The sequence below is a fragment of the Sorex fumeus genome, unplaced genomic scaffold (genome assembly GCF_029834395.1).
Source record: "Sorex fumeus unplaced genomic scaffold, SorFum_2.1 ptg000028l, whole genome shotgun sequence".
In the NCBI taxonomy this organism is placed as follows: domain Eukaryota; kingdom Metazoa; phylum Chordata; class Mammalia; order Eulipotyphla; family Soricidae; genus Sorex; species Sorex fumeus.
In genome coordinates this window covers 11,742,497-11,761,187 of record NW_026606085.1, presented here as the reverse complement: position 1 = coordinate 11,761,187, position 18,691 = coordinate 11,742,497, and the positions used below count along the sequence as shown (strand labels likewise).

At 39.0% G+C, this 18,691-nt stretch overlaps 1 protein-coding gene across 1 annotated transcript in view; it reads right to left on the bottom strand.

Moving 5' to 3' along the window:
- DYNC2H1 (dynein cytoplasmic 2 heavy chain 1) overlaps positions 1-18,691 on the bottom strand; it is a 157,184-nt gene that overhangs the window by 135,440 nt on the left and 3,053 nt on the right. The window contains exons 2-14 of the mRNA XM_056114949.1: positions 16,915-17,085; positions 16,207-16,342; positions 14,194-14,312; positions 11,560-11,704; positions 9,815-10,047; positions 9,128-9,262; positions 8,887-9,000; positions 8,678-8,789; positions 8,079-8,203; positions 7,361-7,536; positions 4,377-4,572; positions 2,115-2,210; positions 989-1,141 (exon numbers count right to left, since the gene is read on the bottom strand). Coding sequence (XP_055970924.1) covers positions 989-1,141; positions 2,115-2,210; positions 4,377-4,572; positions 7,361-7,536; positions 8,079-8,203; positions 8,678-8,789; positions 8,887-9,000; positions 9,128-9,262; positions 9,815-10,047; positions 11,560-11,704; positions 14,194-14,312; positions 16,207-16,342; positions 16,915-17,085 — 1,911 coding nt within the window. The remainder of the gene's footprint in view (positions 1-988; positions 1,142-2,114; positions 2,211-4,376; positions 4,573-7,360; positions 7,537-8,078; positions 8,204-8,677; positions 8,790-8,886; positions 9,001-9,127; positions 9,263-9,814; positions 10,048-11,559; positions 11,705-14,193; positions 14,313-16,206; positions 16,343-16,914; positions 17,086-18,691) is intronic.

The window sequence follows — 18,691 nt, the reverse complement described above, 5'->3', positions numbered from 1 at the left end:
TAATGTATAGAAAAAATAAAATATTTCTGTAGTCAAGATTTCCATCAAAATTGCATGATCTAAATATAAAACAAATGATATATGAGGTAACACCATAAAACAACCATATTGAAAGATCCTCTGCAAAGTAAGTGACTGGTACTCATCCAAAGAAGCAAGATCATGGGGAAAAAAAAGAAAGAAACAAGTGAGGAAAGGGAAAAGACTTACTCCCAACCAGATGCAGGATGGGATTTCGATTGACTCCAAGGGGAAAAGACACCAATGAGAAAAGGTAGAAAATTCAAAACAGTTTATTTTCTTGCCTAGATCAGTGGTCTTCAACCTTTTTCTTTCTTTTTTTCTTTTCTCTTTTTTTTAATTAGTGAAACACCATGAGGTACAGTTGTAGACTTACAATTTTTTGTGCTTAGGTTTCAATTATAAAATAATTGAGTACCCACCCCTCCACCAGTGCCCATTCTCCACCTCCAGTGCTCCCAGTATCCCTCCCACCCACCCCATCCCCCCCCCACCCCACCCCACCCCTGTGGCAGGGCATTCCCTTTTCAACCTTCTTCTGACGTTGGTCCTCTCCGACCTTCTTTCTTTCCTGCAGAGGACCCCACCTCATCCTACCAACTTGGCCTCAAAGTCTCATGCACTGCCCCCCCACATTTACAGGATTTTTCATCTGCAGCCCCCTTGGAACATTCTGGAAACCCACAGGGGGTCATATGTCCCCCAGCTGCAAAGTACTGGTCTAGATTTCTCAATTAGAAATCAAGAGGAAATAGGAACACTGAACTACAGTTCAACTCTAGATTTCAACTTATTTTTAAATAAGAAACTTCAATTATAAAGAAATTTCAATTATAACCAAATTAATTTTTAAACAATAATATATTCAGAGTAACCCCTACCCCCCACCCAAGCAAATCGATGAACAACGGGAGGACAGTGACAGAATATATTCAGAGGCCTATTCACTTTCATAAATAAAATATACCTTCTCACAAAATGTCATATGCCATTTTCTCAGTTTCCTATTTTCTGTGGCAAGTCGCTCAGCAGCATTCTGGAGTTTCTGGATATAGCCTTCTAATTCCTTAGGATTGTCCCAAGTAATCTGTGACTTTTCCCCACTTCCTGATTTTGAATTCTGAGGCATGACAAATAACAGCATTTTTTAAATGATTTTGTTTATCCAAGACTCCAAGTTGTACATCAAAATTTTAATTATCTTTGGGCTAGAGCGATAGCACAGTGGTAGGGCCTTGCGCGCAGCCACCCTGGCCGAGCCGGGTTCGATTCCTCTGCCCCTCTTGGAGAGCTCAGCAAAGCTACCGAGAGTATCTCGCCCGCACGGCAAAGCCTGGCAAACTACCCGTGACATATTCAATATGCCAAACACAGTAACAGCAAGTCTCAAAATGGAGATGTTACTGGGCCCGCTCAAGCAAATCGATGAACAATGGGAGGACAGTGCCTGTGTTTGTTTCAACAAAAATCACACAATAGTTTCTCATTTATAAATACGGTAATATAATCAAGACTGAACAGCTCTATTCATTGCAGGTTGCCTTTCTCAGCCCGAAAGGCACAAAAAATAAGAACAAGGCTGAAAGGACAAAATAAGGAGGCACACTCTACAGAACATCTGTGGGCTGGAGACCCCCCTCAGGTGATGCCTGGGAACAGTGGAGTTCCAGGAATCAAATGTTGTTGGCTGATGCAATGCATGTGCCATCCCCCTGTACTCTCTCTCCAGGGGGTATTTACATAAACCAGCAAATACATCTAATAAAATCAGGACATGATGGAAAAACACTTAAAAGCCTCATAGATAAGGATCCCACAGTAGTGGATCAGTAAGTATAACAGGCTGTAAATTGTAAACTATAAATATTAATTCAATTGATCAAATCAAAACCAAGATTTATGAAACTTTATATCCATTAGTTATTTACAATTAGAAAAAAAATCTTACCTACCAAGAGTAATGAATTAGTTGGGGAAATAACTGAAACTGAATCAATGATTATATTAATTGAAAGGAATATTAAGAAATTAAAAAATGAAAAAATACTTCACACGTAAAAATCTAATTATAAAACCATAAAAAGACCATTTACCTTAATTATCTGTTCAAATGCTAAGGCTGATTGTAACATCATTGGTCTCTGGCTTTGAATCATCTGCTGATCAATAGAATTGTAAAAATGTGCCACCTACAAATTAAAAGTTCAATTAAAATTATTCATAGCATTATCATTTCATTTTTAATTATGAACACAAATATTAACTTTCCAACAGCAAATAACAAAACTTTCAATAACAAAATTTTGTAACAGTTTTTTCATTTTCAATACATCATTTATGCATATATTAGTATACACAGTCAACGAATATGTATTGAGTTCCTGTAATGTGCCCGCCTAGTCATGCATGAGCCAGCAAGGCAGGACTGGGGGTAGTGGTAAGCAAACAAATAATTAGAAAAACTAATCCCTGGATTTTGAAGTTCACTGTCTCATACACAATTCAGAAAGGAAACTAACTAAAGGAGGTTAATGCTTAAAAATTAAACTTTATTCTTGGAGCGCTCCTAATCTACTCCTATCCTTTTTCACACATAAATGATTTGTACATTTTTCCAGTGGCAGAGCTGGGGACAGCTAGGGATACCTTTGAGCTATCATCCTCTCCATCCCACACCAACAAAGCCAACTGACCAGTCTTTATGAATCCAACCACCTTCCCCATGACCATCAATCCCACCCTCGCCCAAACAACGTCACCTCTTGGAGGATGGGGCTCCAGCTGCTAACTGGCTTGTTTCTACTTGTTCCCTTTATTATTTACTCAAAGCAGAGTAGTTAATTTTAAATGAAATCATATCACATATCTGCATACACGAACATTCCCACTGGTGATGGGGAGACAGTGCAAAGGGCTGGAATGAATGCTTTGCATGCCAGTTCAGTGCGTGGCACCATGGTCCTCTGAACACTGCTAGGAGTTGTAAAAATGTGCTCCTGAACACCACCAGTGACCCCCCCCAAGCATCTCAGGTGTACCCCAATAACCACAAAGCAGACTCTCAATGACTTCCCAGTAGACTGAGAGTAAAATCCAAAGTCTCTGATAAAAACCTTGTATACAGTTTCCTACTCTGTATATACTGCATATATTTCCTGCCCCATAGGAAATATATCTTCACTACAATCCCTTTAACATACTTAATTTTCTTCAGAATCCTTAATAATACCTAACACTGCATTATCTATCTAGATATTTACTATCTATTTCTCGTACTGAAATCAAAACTATAGAAAGAGCATTTAGCAGATGGCAGGCACTAAATAATTGGGTTCTTTTCTTTCAGTGTTTTGTTTGGGGGACACATCTAGTAATAGTCAGGGCTGACTGCTGGCTCTGTGCTCCGGAATGATGCCTGGCAAGTGTCTGGGGACCATATGGGGTGCAGGGATTAAATTCAGGTCAGCCTCATGCAAGGCATGTGCCCTACATGTTATACTAGAACTCCGCAGGCACTAATCAATAAATCAAAAAGCCAAAGATGGGGGCAAACCGGGAAACTGTGTGGTACAGGGCATGCTTCATCTCTATGTGCGTGGGATTCGTAGCATCAGAGAGAGAGAAAGAAAGGGAGAGACAGAGACAGAGACAGAGACAGAGAGACAGAGACAGAGTCCAAGATACAGTGGTGACCCTAAGTACAACATTGCTGACCTACTAGGGTAAAAGAGAGATCAGGGAAGATGCTGTGGGTGCAAGGAGTGATTTTAAGGGAACTCTAATGTCGTATCACTAAAGCAGAGTACACTTGAGGGAGGAGTATAAGCAGGTAGCAACAGTCACACAGGAAGACCATTTTGGGCATGATTAAGAAAGATCTTACACTCATTGCAAAGGAGACAGAAAACGAGAAGATAGATTGGCTTTGAACGGTGAAAGATGCAGTAAAAACTACTAAACAGGTAGTCTGAAGAATGACCAAAACAAAAATAAATCTATTGGCTTGATAATTCTCTAAGAATATATATCCAAGGGAGAAAAAAGATCCTTAAGTTAGAATGCCCTCAAAGACACATGCCCACAAAATTAACATGAAAGAGAAAACTTAAGAGTAATGTTCTATTTTATCAAATACTTTTAGAATACAAAGCAGTAGCAATAATATTTCAATTAATAAATTCTGGTATAGAAGCAAATTTTGTAATATAGTCATTCAGCAAACCATGATTTCACAAAACTAAATGATGCTGCTTTATTAGACTATAAAAATCAAAGTAGAATGCAAAACAATTAAAATATGCTAGTTAATGTAATTGACTCAGAATAATCATGCTTTCAAAAACAAAATTTCATACTTGTTTAAGAATAATTGCTTGCTTGCAGAATTTCTGTGCAATGTTTGCAACTTGCTGTATTTTGGCAGGAATAACAAAGCCGAGGGCAGAGAGCTGACGAACTTCTCTAAGAAGAATCACCAATCGATCAGAATAATGAACTCTTAATGAGCCATCATGGGGATCCAATTCCATAATTTGACTATTAGCCTCAATACTACAAAACAAAACATTCACTATTTAAGTTCCATGTTCTCAATCTTTAACTACTAAAAAGAATAGTGCTCAAAAGTTTTCTGAAAGTTTATAACCCAAAATAAAAATGGTATTTTTAGTTTTCAAGTTGGCTTTTTTCACAAATAGTATTTCCCAATTTATATCCTGGTAATAAACTTCATTACCCAAAATATACCATTTCTTTAAGATTTCAATAAAGCAGTTTTTTTTTAATTTTAGGGGCTTTTTTTGGTGGGAGGGGCTCACATCTGGCAATGCTCAGGGGTTACTCCTGACTCTCCACTTAGGAACTACTCTTGGCAGTATTTGGGGGATCATATGGGATGTCAGGGATCAAATCTGGGTTGGCCACATATCCACTGTACACTATCACTCTGGTCTCAACAAAGCAGTTCTGAAGTCATGAGAGTTCAACTCTTTTGGGGCTGGAGCAATAGCACAGCAGGTAGGGCACTTGCCTTGCGAGCAGCTCCCTGGTGTTCAATCCCCAGGACTCCAGGCCCTGACAGGAGTGATCCCTAAGAACAGAGCCAGGGTAAGGCCTGAGCACCACTGGGAGTGGCCCAAATACAAAAACAAACAGCAAAAAAGAATATCAAAATAATATTTTCAAATGCTTCATAGCTCTTGGTTTCACTAGTTGAGAACTGTCCTTTTTCTGTGTTTTACCTAGTCTTGAAAAGTAAATTTATATTGAGGCTCTCAAATGAACACTGATTGTGACACCACTGAATTAATACTCTAAAAGATACTTAATATTTTGAAAATTAAGAATGAAGTCTTATTTTGTGCCTTTTAGGATCAGGTCTGTGTTCTTTTTTTCAAATGACTTTCACAAATCAGAATCCGCAAAATCTGCAGAACCTCAGAAAGCTATGAACCACAAATCTGTTCAGCCTACTTAAGGGCACACCTAATGAACCATGATTAAAAAGCATGTGATAAAATGGCTGAGGATCAGGAATGTGGCTCAGATGCACAATACATGCTTCACACACAAGAAATCACAGGTTCATTCATAGCAAGTACAAAAAGATATGCATCAAGCCTAAATTAATGATGTAGCCACTTTCCGATATGGACATAAAGCCTATTAGAAAATGGTATTAATGACCCCAGGACTAATATTCAAAGTTAGTTTCCACATAGCATCCTGGTCCAAAAGGCCCTGACTTCATGGGTCAAAACTAGATTCTTCACTGCAAAAACAAGTCAGGGAGGAGTATCACTGCTGAAGCACAGGCTGAACAGTTAAATGGGTGTCTCTCACCAGCAGCTCGGGACTCAGGTATGTTCTATGCACAGCGGCTCTCCACGACAGCAAGTGATGACACACAAACGTTTTCCAAAATTCACTGAAGCCAGGAGCATGGCTCATATTTTAGTTTCAGGGTGAAAAGGAGGAGTTACATGCTATAGAGTTAAGAGTTATAACACTATGCCCTGACCACACTTGGTTCTTCTCTACTTCATATATTGTCAAGATATTATACAAGATTTTTAAAAATGTATTCATTTTAAGTTTTTTGCTCTTCGGATCACACCCAGCGATGCACAGGGGTTATTCCTGGCTCTGCACTCAGGAATTACTCCTGCCGGTGTTCAAAGTGGGCTGGAGCAATAGCATAGCGGGTAGGGCGTTTGCCTTGCACACAGCTGACCCGGATTCGATTCCTCTGGCCCTCTCAGAGAGCCCAGCAAGCTACCGAGAGTATCCTGCCCGCATGGCAGAGCCTGGCAAACTCCCCATGGCATATTCAATATGCCAAAAACAGTAACACAAGTCTCACAATGGAGACATTACTGGTGCCCACTCGAGCAAATCGATGAACAATGGGAGGACAGTGCTACAGTGCTTTGTTGTAGCATGAAGAAAATAAACAGAATTTCTTATTTAAAACTATATTACTTTGAAAAAAACTAACAGGTGCTAATATTGTTTCTAAAAACTCAAATAGAGTCCAAGAGATAGCACAGCAAAAAAAGGATTTGCCTTGCTTGCACATGACCTGCATTCGACCCCCCAGTACCACATACAGTACTGCACCCCATGGAGTAATCCCTGAGCTCAGAGAGCCAGGAGTAAGACCAGAGCACTGCCAGTTGTGGTCCAAAAATATGAAACATAAATAAAAACTCAAATTCTTAAAGTTTCTAAAATCCATTTAATAGCACCCAGGGAAAAGCTGACCTGAACAAAGAAACGAAGATCTTTCCAACTGCCAGTCTGTTGGACAGTGCCAGTCACAAGGTGTAAAAGAGTTGAAAACCACTGCTCTAGACCATTTTATTTACCCACTAGAACAAATAATTGTTATATTTGGCATAGTCTATAATATTTACAAACACCTTAAATTGACCACCATGAAGAAATACTCCTGTCTTAAGGAGCTCAAAATAAAAATAATTTCAGTTTTAAATGCATGCATGTTTGTATATACATAATACAGGTTTTAAAAGGTACAAAAATACATAAATACTAATAATAAAATCACTGAAAAAGTAAAGACTAATTACAACATGAGTATCTCCAGTTCTGGGGGACACATGTTAGAAGCAAAGGGAAGATATTGACTATATCCTTAGTTTCGAACCTTTATGAACTCAAAAATTCATAATCACAAAAACTAACCAAAAATTCAAAATTGGAGAAGCAGTATGTCTGGAGAAAAAAGCACAGTGAAGATAACTGATTATATTGTAGCACTTGAATTAGTAACATTAAAGATACTTGTTAAAATTTTCTTATCTGTTGCATTCATACTTACCACAAACCAGATCTGGAATCAGACAAACCAGACTGGATATCCCTGGACCAATCATCGAACTGTTCTTGCTCATATAGTCTAAACTGATCTAAGAGATCTTCTGCACTTCGATGAAAAGATCGAAATCCTGTTAAATCATATAACAGAGCTTCTGCAATCTTGATAGCATCATCCACCTTAAAGAATCAAATTACAAGAACAAGCACTATGTAAATTCTAACAATCGAGCATGACCTGAGCTACTTCTGTGATTCAGAAATTATTCTCCTATTCATTCATAAATAGCAGATTATACAACCACCAAGACTACACAGTGATACAATTCAAAAGATTAGCGTAGTTTTGAATAACTTTTACAAGTGTAAAGCTACTTTATTCTTAAACATTTTTGTAAAAAACATTTACCTGGAACATCACTAGATAAGGAATGTGGCAACAATCAAGAAAACCATCCAACACACTTGTTCAGACTTTTTTACATCTCACACAAAAATAAATTCCATGATATAGAAAACAGATGCTCTTTGCATTCTAGCATACCTTCTACTTCAGTGCATTTTGGGATAAGTATTCTTCAACTTTCATTAAAAGTATTACCTTCAGGAGGAGAGAAAACTCCATGGACAGACCAACACAACCTCTGTGCGTCAGAAAGCCAGGCTGATCCCCAGAGTCATGAGATGACCCCAAAGCAAACTAGAATAAAAGCTATAAATACCTTTAGCTCCAACTGACGAACCCAAACTATGTTATTAACAACTTCTGAAAGGTTTCTGCCGGAAAGAGGACCAGATGCATCCCCAGGAGTTCCACGGCACCGAGTCTCAAAATCTGATCGAAAATCTAAAAACATAAATCAAATAAATTATCACACACATTAAGCAAAAATTTTCCAAATTTCTTCCATGTATCAAGCACTAAATTAAACGTTGACAGGTTAATAAGAGCTTGTCTTCACCCTCAGGGATCTTCATATATTAAAAAATAATTTTAAAAATCTTTCCATTTTGATAGAATAATTTCCAACATTTAAGCATCAGGATATGTAGTCTTAATCATAAATGGGGTACACAAGGAAAAAGGTACCTTTCAAAAACATAGCTGCATGAGATACTATGATCTCTGAGAAACTTTGCGTGGGAGAGAATATGGGGTTAAGAACACTTGCCTTGCATGTAGACAACCCCAATTCAAATCCCAGGACCTCATATGGTTCCCCAAGTAACTGCCAGGAATTACCCCAAAATACAGAGCCAGGAATAATCACTGACCACCACCAGGTGTGGCCCAAAACACAAAATTAATAGTGATTTTTACCTCTGACTGAGTCCACAAGTCTTGCCAGTAAAGTTTCTCTTTCTAACATCAATTCTTTGCTCATAGTCGGACGCTTCACCAACTCCTTATATTTCAGAAATGCTTGAAGAAGCTAATAAAAAAACAAAACATATGTTCATCCCAAATGTCCTTATTAAATACATATTTCCTTACAAAGCTAAAGGGAAATATGAAGAGGCAACTGTTACCTGCTGTGGACTATCTTGAATTTCTGAAATATAAAGTTTCAATTTTCCTGCTATTTTTTGTTCCGCAGGTGCAATGATCTTTTCATACTGAGACACTGCAGCTTTCCACAAAGGCTAAATTAAAAGTATTGTTAAACTTTAGTAATTCCAAATATAATTTTAAAACAAAACTAAGAAGGGGAATAATTACTGATAAATACATACACACACACATATATATGCATATACATATTCATCCTACCTCAGTATATGGGTTGTACTGCACAGGATTCAGGCCAGTAAAAGGCTCAAATACTCGAGTCAGACATATAATTTTCTCTTCACTAGCTGGTATAAAATAGAGAAGCTTCTCATGAATTGTTCTAACCGCCAAGACCTAAGACATAAAATATTAAAATTTACTTAAATAAATCTGTACAAACACATTTAAAATATAAAGAAACTGGTTAAATTTCTAATTTCCTGAAATTAGGCTTTCTGGAATTTACATAGAAAGTATCAAATTGACACGTCTTATTAACAGCCAATACTCCTAAGATAGAACTATTATCATAAAATCAATGTGTTCAAATCCAATAAAAATGAGATCCAAAAATAATATGTGAGTGCTTTCTACAAAGCCCAGAAAATGTTTCAGCATTTCCATATATAGACAAGGTTTATCTTTTTTTACCAAAGAAAAAGTTCACATACACACAAACACAAATACGGATGGACACACACACACACACACACACACACACACACACAATGTGGAAAGCAATGCTAGGGCCACCGTGGGGTCCTAAGAGCATTTCAGGCCAACTGGCTCTTTCCCTTGTACGAGTTTCTTTCAAATACACCGTGCATATTAATTACGCAGTTAATGTAAACAAGTAAGAAACTCCTTCACACCAAAAGACAAAGATAAGAAATAATTAAGCCATACCTCTTCGAGACGTTTACCAAGTTTTTCAAGTGTTTCGGGGAAATATTTTTCATTTTTCCATGGATGAGGAACAAAGCGCGGCCACACTTGGCCCGTTAGGTGACTGCAGGCGATCACCCACTGCTCACAAATGGAAATACCAGCCTTGAGATTTTCTTTCACAAGATAATAAGGATCTTCCCAAAGGTTCAAGGTTCCCAGCTTTTTTTGAACAAATCTTCCAAATGAACCACCTAATAAAACATAAGGCAAGGTTTACCAGTCGAACCTGCCTACAACAATCTTTTCATCTCTTTGAAGCTACAAAGAGTTCCTACAAAAAGAGTCGGTTATCCTCACCAAATAGCCACCAGCTCCGGGTAGGTTGAAAATAGCCAACAGAGATAACAATAGAATGGAATTTTCTGGGGGACCTGGGGGCAGTGGAAGAGGAGGAAAGGAGACAGGAGCTAGAGACAGGGTGGAGGGCCACGGCCCTTGGCGGCAGATGCGCTACAGCAAGCGCATACTCCTCAAGCAGCGGCTGGAGCGGTAGTGCGGTGAGTCAGGGGCTGGCCTTGCAAGAGGATGACCCAGGTTCAACCCCCAGTTCCTCATATGGTCCCCCAAGCCCCGCCTGACTGATTCCTGAACACAGAGCCAGGAGTAGACCCAGAGCACCGCAAGGTGTGGCCCCCAAAACAAATTTAAAAAAATCACAGTGCCTAATTTCTAAAAACATCATGACAAGATTAATGTTCGTGTGGAAAGAGAAATGAAAAATGAGAATAAACTGGAAAATAATAAACTGAAAGTGAAGAATGATTATTTAACTTGCATACATAATTTTGTACCTTAAGCCAAGCACCCTCGTGCAGGACAAATAAAACTGTATTAAAAATGAAAACAGTGGGGCTGGAGTGATAGCACAGCGGGTAGGGCATTTGCCTTGCATGCGGCCAACATGGCTGACACAGGTTCGATTCCCAGCATCCCATATGGTCCCCCGAGCACCGCCAGGAGCAATTCCTGAGTGTATGAGCCAGGAATAACCCCTGGGCATCACCGGGTGTGACACAAAAAGCAAAAAAAAAAAAAAAAAGAAACAGTGGGGCTGGAGATAGCACAGCAGGTAGGGCATTTGCCCTGCACGCAGCCAACCTGGGTTCGATTCCCAGCATCCCGTATGGTCCCCTGAGAACTGCCAGGAGTAACTCCTGAGTGCAGAGCCAGGAGTAACCCCTGTGCATCGCCAGGTGTGACCCCAAAAAAAAGAATAGCTTGGAGGTTTAAATGTGTATACTTTAAATATAAATTGAGAAGCCAATGTTTTAAAAATGATTCAATTCACTACCATCCAAGTACTAACCAGGCCCGACCCTGCTTAGCTTCCAAGATCAGAGGAGATCGGGCGCATTCAGGGTGGTATGGCTGGCAAGCTACCCGTGACGTATTCGATATGCCAAACACAGTAACAACAAGTCTCACGATGGAGACGTTACTGGGCCTGCTCGAGCAAATCGATAAACAACGGGAGGACTGTGACCATGACCAATTCACTACCAAAAAAATGTCTAAATGCGTAAGTGTACAGACATACAAACTGAGTTGCATTGGCAAAAAAATCTGACAGCATTCTATTTAAATCAAAGTTTCTTTAAAGCAACATTACATTATGGCACATTTAGTAAAGATTTAAAGAAATAATCAGAAAACAAAGTTATACTTGCTCCTAAAATTTCAAAAGCATATTTCTTTGCTAGTACCTATGATGTCTAAAAGATGCGACATCCGTTGCTCAGGATAATGGTCGTGCTCTGTTTGCCTCCACACATCATCCACAACATCCCGAGTCGTCTCCACCAAGTCTACTACTTCCAGCAAGCTCAGACTGTCCAAGTTATAAAACTCCTGGAACAAAACACACTTACTTATTTCTAAACATAATAGTAATTTAAGTATTTGGGCAAACAATTAAAAGAACTTCAACTCAACGGCTACAACTCTAGATTGATTCTGTCACAGAATTTTCTCCTTTTTTTCTACAAGATGATATGCTCTAAACAAATACCAAAAAGGTACTTTGTAAAGATAAATTTCATAAAAATTGAAGTGAGAAATAAAATATTTATGAAGCCTACTCACTTTTTTCACACTTTACTAATTTTCTATAAATTTGAATTAATTTACCCAATGCTGGTAGTCTTGACTCCATATACACACATCATAAAACATTCTCATATCTTCATTTGTTCACTTACTGTTACACTTATAAGTGATTTACGTTAACAACACAACCATTACACATTTTATCATGCAGAATATCATTCTACATTTTATCATTGTTACAAAGAATTTCAAACACTTCATTAAAATGGTATTACTGAAATATTTTTGGAAACAAAAAACCACTATATAATTACTGTGAAAAAGATAAATTCTTCTTTATTGTTGAACTTTTCTCTGCACCACACCATGGGGCCCAGTGGACAGTGGAGCCCTGGCTATAGAAGCCAAGTCCCCACATGCAGAGCATGCTTCACACTCAGCCCATTGAGTTACATCTCCAGTCCAGAATAAACTTTCTATAATCACACTTAAAATAGTCATTTCACCTTTCTGTATCTTTCACATCGAGAAACTATAAATAAAATAAGTATAAAACTAAGGCTTTCTATAGTTCACATTACATCAAAATGCTGAATTGTGTCAAGTGAATATTCTTTTGAAACTTTTTTCCTTCCTTTGTGTGTGTGTGTGTGTGTGTGTGTGTGTGTGTGTGTGCAGGTGGAGGGAGTAGGGTGTAAAGTAGGCTGACAATACCCAGTGTGCTCAGTGCATGCTCCAGGCTCTGTGCTCAGGAATGACCCCTAGAGGTGCTCAGGGGACCAGTGGTGGCATGGGATTCAAACTAGGACTGGTCATAAGCAAGGAAAGCCAACTTAGGCCCCATACTATCTCTCTAGCCTTTTTCTTTTGGCCCATGGTTGTTCAATGACTATTCCTGGCTTGGTACTCCAGAGTCACTTGTGATGCTCAGGGGACCACGCAGGGCCAGGAACTGAACCTCATGGAAGGCAAGTGTCTGAGCTCCTGTACTTTCTCTACTGCCCAAAAGAATATTTTTTAATCCTGGCACTCCATGGTTCCCCCAGGTGCCACCAGGAGCAACGCCTGAACACTGAACCTGACCTTAAGCACTGCCAGGTATGGCCCTCCCCCAAAATAAAATATTTATTTTTACCCCCAAGTAAAACTCTGTTAGCATACTATGTTTCTGGTTTTCCCTACCTACACACAAAAAAAATTACCATTTTTTAAACAGAGAGACCAGGACTAGAGGAGTTGCTCAATAGATCGGAGCACATGCTTTGCACACGGCACACAGGAGGTTGAGGCTCAATCCCCAGCACTGCAACATCCCCAGAACCCCATAGTGAGCAACCCCTGAGCGACTATGAGTGAACCAAAACTAAATAATAATAATAATAATAATAATAATAATAATATAATGGTATTTACTAGATATTTACTGTCTAGACTAGAAGTTAACTTTTTTTTTTAAAAAAAGTTTGTATTTTGGAGCAATAGCACAACGGGTAGGGCATTTGCCTTGCAAGCGGCCAACATGGTTGACTTGAGTTCGATTCCTCCACCCCTCTCGGAGAGCCCAGCAAGCTACCGAGAGTATCTCGCCCACATGGCAAAGCCTGGCAAACTACCCATGCTGTATTCGATATGCCAAACACAGTAACAAGTCTCAAAATGGAGACGTTACTGGGCCCACTCGAGCAAATCGATGAACAATGGGAGGGCAGTGACAGGACAGTGATTTCTGAGCTGCACTGAGGTTAAGTCAAACTTTATATAAACCTTGCTATATAAAGAATATATTTTCCTCTACCATAACTACCAAGTGGTGATGTGACAAGTACTAAGTATAGTGAAAATGAATCCCTAAAGTACTTTTATATATCGGACCCAGAGAAAACTCATTGAACACAAAAGCCAGCCTTGCAAGCCTAAAGCTACTGAGATTGTACACCGGTGCCTGTCACTGCCATAGACCCGAAGCCAAGCATGCTGCAGCACACTCAGAACTCCTGCGCCTGCACAACAGCTACAGTGCAGCCAAGTATGCTGCAGCTCACTCAGGACTCCTGCGCCCTGCATGACACCTACAATACAGCCAAGTGTGCTACAGCTCGCTCAGAACTCCTGCTCCCTGCACGACAGCTACAGTGCAGTCTAGTGTGCTGCAGCTCTCTCGGGACTCCTACACACACACCCCACGGTGAACACCACACCTGTGTGTTGTACAACCATTCAGTCATCATCAGAAAAGGAGAGGCGGGTGCACTGGGAAAAAGTTGATATTTATCTATGTAGGAGTTACATACTCTTGCAATAGTTTCAAATAATTCTTTAAAATAACTGGCTCTTTCTTTACTGATTTGTGTATTTCCACGATGAGCTTGTTCTATCCAAAACTGGAATTCATCATTTGGTGTGAGAATACCTAAAAATGTCAAAAGAGAAATGTTAACTGAAAATGAAGAACCATAATGTCATTCGGTACATCTTTAAGAGTAACGCACATTTCCTTCACTCCTAAAGACATGCAGAAAGTGTTAGCTTCCACTTTTGGTTCTGGGGCATACCCGGCTGTGTTCAGGGCTTATTCTTGGTTCTGTATTGAGGGATCACCCCTGGCAGGGCTTGAATGACTATGTGTGGTGCCAGGGATTGAATCTGAGTCAGCTACATGCAATGCAAGCACCTGTGGTATTATCTCTCCAGCCCTTAAAATTCTTATCAATCTAAAGTTTGTATTTAAATCCACTGAAAACATAATAGCATCAAATTTACAACTTACAACAAGCTTGTTTCTTCAAATAATTCTTATGTGCTTCTGTAAGCCACTCATATCCACATTAAAGCTTTTAACTGGGTTTCTTTGAAACAAGGTTTTTATAGAATAATTCCAATGTCATTCATGCTTTCACTACCATTAAAATTATTAAAAATCACTTAATCAATAAATATTACTTCAAAACATAAACAACTTTAAGTAGCTTTACTTTAAATTTCCCAACAAAACTAGATAGGATCTAATTTCCTAATCATACGCCGGAAATACTATATTCTTTATGGGTCCACAGGACCCAAAAAGTTCCAAATCTACTGCTCAATAAATATACAAAATCAAAATCAAATAAACAATTTTTAAAAAATCAAAAAAATATACAAAGACTGTACAAATATTTTAAGATAATAGTTTTGCTTCAGGTAAAATTAAGATAATAGTTTTGCTTCAGGTAAAATAAAAGTCATTGGCTTATTATCTTTGCAAAGGAGAAGATTGATCCTTATGATTTATGGGTTCTGAATTTACAACTCACCTACTGGTTAACATTTGTTCTAACCTAAAATCAATAGCAATAGCGTTCTCATGGTAATGTAGAAACACGTGAGAGCAAGTGAAAAATCAGTCATCCCAGAATGTGGCTCAGGCACTTGTTTTACATGTTTGAGACCTTGGATTTGATCCTGGGCACCTAAAAAAATTAGCCACCCCAAACAGACAGTCACAGCTGGGGCTGGGTAAGGTGGCTTTCTGCTTCCAATGGCAATTAATGTCCTTTTGTATCAGACTTCATCCTACATTTTTCACGTTATGTACATCTTCTTGGTTATTTCACTACTTTAAATGGTCCTAATCACACCACTGTACCTATAACAACACATTATGTGTTATAAACAAAAAGTCAAAAATGTTTACCTTGTGAATATGTATCATATATGTGTATGTCATACGTTAAAAGTACCTTATAAAGATAAGATTCATTCAGGCATGAATTACAGTTGCTGTTGATCACTAACTAGGGTTAATGTTAATCAACAACTGTATTAAATAAAGTGTCTTAAACAGAAATACACAAAACAAGTATCATCAGTTGATAAAAATGCTGTTACCATATAAGTGGTAGAGAGTCTTGGTATTTTGGTGGTGGCGAGGCACGTTAACCACATACATCAAACCCATAAATGTTAACAATATTCTATGTTACCAAAACTATAATGATAATCTTTTAGTCATCTTTAATGTTGTTACCAGAAACTAACAGGAACCTAGTACTCCATTTCCCCAGAAGCAATGGATTAATATTCACTCAGTGTTTACAGAATAAAATCACTACAAACAAGAATCAATTATATTTTGTACTTCAATGAATTATGCATAGATTACATTTATATATCTTATTCTTCTCCAAATCTATATAAACTTACTCATTTAAAGGCTCAGTCTTTTAGAAAACCCAGGGAGGAAATGTGGGGGGAATTGAAGTAACTTACTAATGTACTCAAAGGTTATCATTCTGGATTTCTCTTATTAATCTACCATTACACACCTCGTGTGTCGTCTTCCTTAAATTTTAGTTTTGATAAGTTAGTGTCTGATCTTCGCAGAACTATACCCAACCCAGCTTCTAGTTCACTCAAAAGATTCTGAAGTTTGGGATCAAAGTTCCTGCTCCAGTCCTGATCCTAAATTAAAAGGAAAAAAAGAAAATAATAGCAAACACTGATCAGAAGATTACCAATCAAATCGACATCAAAACACCATCTATAAGAGAGAGTAAGAGGGAAACTGTCTGTCATAGGGCGGGGAGGGGGAGGCAAGGGGAAGGAATACTAAGGACATTGGTTTGTATGACTGAAAATCAAACATGAAAGTTTTGTAACTATAGTTCATGGTGATTCAATTAAAAAAATTTACTTTAATTAAAACACACACACACACACACACACACACACACACACACATCTACATACACACACATCTACAGCACCTAGGCCCAAACAACTGTGCCATTCAGAGTCTGGAACTACTCTCATGGCAGGCAAAAGAAATCCCTCAATACACAAAGCTTGATTAGAAATCATTTACTAGAACAACATAAGAGTTGGGATGATTTGCATTTTATAACTTTCAAATTTATTTTTGAAAGAAATTTATATTAAAAATCAAAATAAAATAGAACATTTGTGTTAATGAAAATATCCAAATACCTATGTTAAAAAAGAAAACTAAATAACCAAATAGTTACTTCACTTACCTTTAATAACATTGGTGCAAATACTTGCCGCACTGCTTGGTAAAGAGAATTTATAGGTGATTCTAACATGGATGAAACAAGAATGTTGGTATGTAGATTCTGATCGGTAATAACTTCGGGTCGCAGCTTGAAAAACACCAACACTTTATCTTTTGTGTCACCAAAATCAATCTAAAATGATAAATAAATGCTTTTAATATTATTTTCAAATTTAATATTTGTATGAAATGTTTTTCTAAAAAATAGGGCTGAAGAGACCCGTCTGAGCCCCGTCACCAGCACCCCATATGGTCCCCTGAACCCCTCCAACTATGATCTCTGGATACTACTGAGTGTGGCCAAAATAAAACAGGAATCACTACAATTTTATATCTTGGAATAGTTGCTTTAAAAAGTAAAGATAGGGGCCGGAGTGATAGTATAACAGGTAGGGTGCTTGCTTTGCATGTGGCCAACCCAGCTTCAATTCCCAGCATCCCATATGGTTCCCCAAGTCCACCAGGAGTGATTTCTGAGTGCATGGCCAGAAGAAAGCCCTCAGTACCACTGGGTGTTAAAAGAAAAGATTAATATATATATAAATATATATATGTGTGTGTGTGTGTGTGAACATGCTTTTAAATAAACACACAAACAAATCACTGCTCCTTAAAAACACCTGGGTGTTTAAATATTTACATATACTACTAGCTACTCCTAATAGGTCTGATCAAAACTTCACAGGATATAAAAATTGTGCTTGTGTACAATAGTGGATACACTCCATATATGTGTATATGAGTCTCCTGCCCCCACGCCTGGCTGTCCTCGCCGGGGCCCCTTGGAGGGGAGCCTTGGAGGGTTGAGTTTTCCTCCCCGCCCCGACCAGGGCTCCGGCAGCCAAAGACCTCCAGAACCAGCCACCACCATGCTGAGACCACTCTCCGCACACATGAAGGTACTGGCAGAGGGACAAAGCCACATGGGTTCCGGGGCCGAGATCTCCAAGCCTACTCGGATTGGGGCTGGGCATCCTCCACCCAGATCCTCCAAATTCCAGTAGGCGGGGGTCACACCCACCAACTGGCCCCCTGGCGCCGTGTAATCCCATCAAGGGCCAAGACTCAGAGACTATAAAACCCAGCTCCCGGACATCTTATTATGACATCTTATCATCTCATTCCTACTTTAGACAAACTGGCAGGCTACCGAATGTAACCTGCCCACACGGCAGAGTCTGGCAAACTCCCCGTGGTGTACCCAATATGCCAAATACCAGTAACAATGAAGGGTTTCATTCTCCTAACTCTGAAAGAGCCTTGAATATGGCACTTTTTAAAAAAAAAATCTCAGGGCTAGGACGAAGAGATGTTACTGGGGCCTGCTCGAGGCAATCGACGAATAACAGGATGGTTGTGATTGTGATTGTGACTACCTACTCCACTCAAGCCAAATCCAGTAACACAATTACAGATCATAGTTCTATACCCAAATACTGTCACTGTTCTGTCACTGTCCTCCCATTGTTCATCAATTTGCTCGAGTGGGCCCAGTAACATCTCCATTGTGACAACTGTTACTGTGTCAGGCTTTGCCATGAGGGCGAGATAATCTCGGTAGCTTGCCGGGCTCTCTGAGAGGGCAGAGGAATCAAACTCGGATCGGCCATGTTGGCCGCTTGCAAGGCAAACACCCTACCTGCTGTGCTATCGCTCCAGCCCATACCCAAACACACACTAATGAACTGAACTTCTCTAGCCCAGAGAATCTGCAAGGATGTTAAGTACCCTCCTCACCT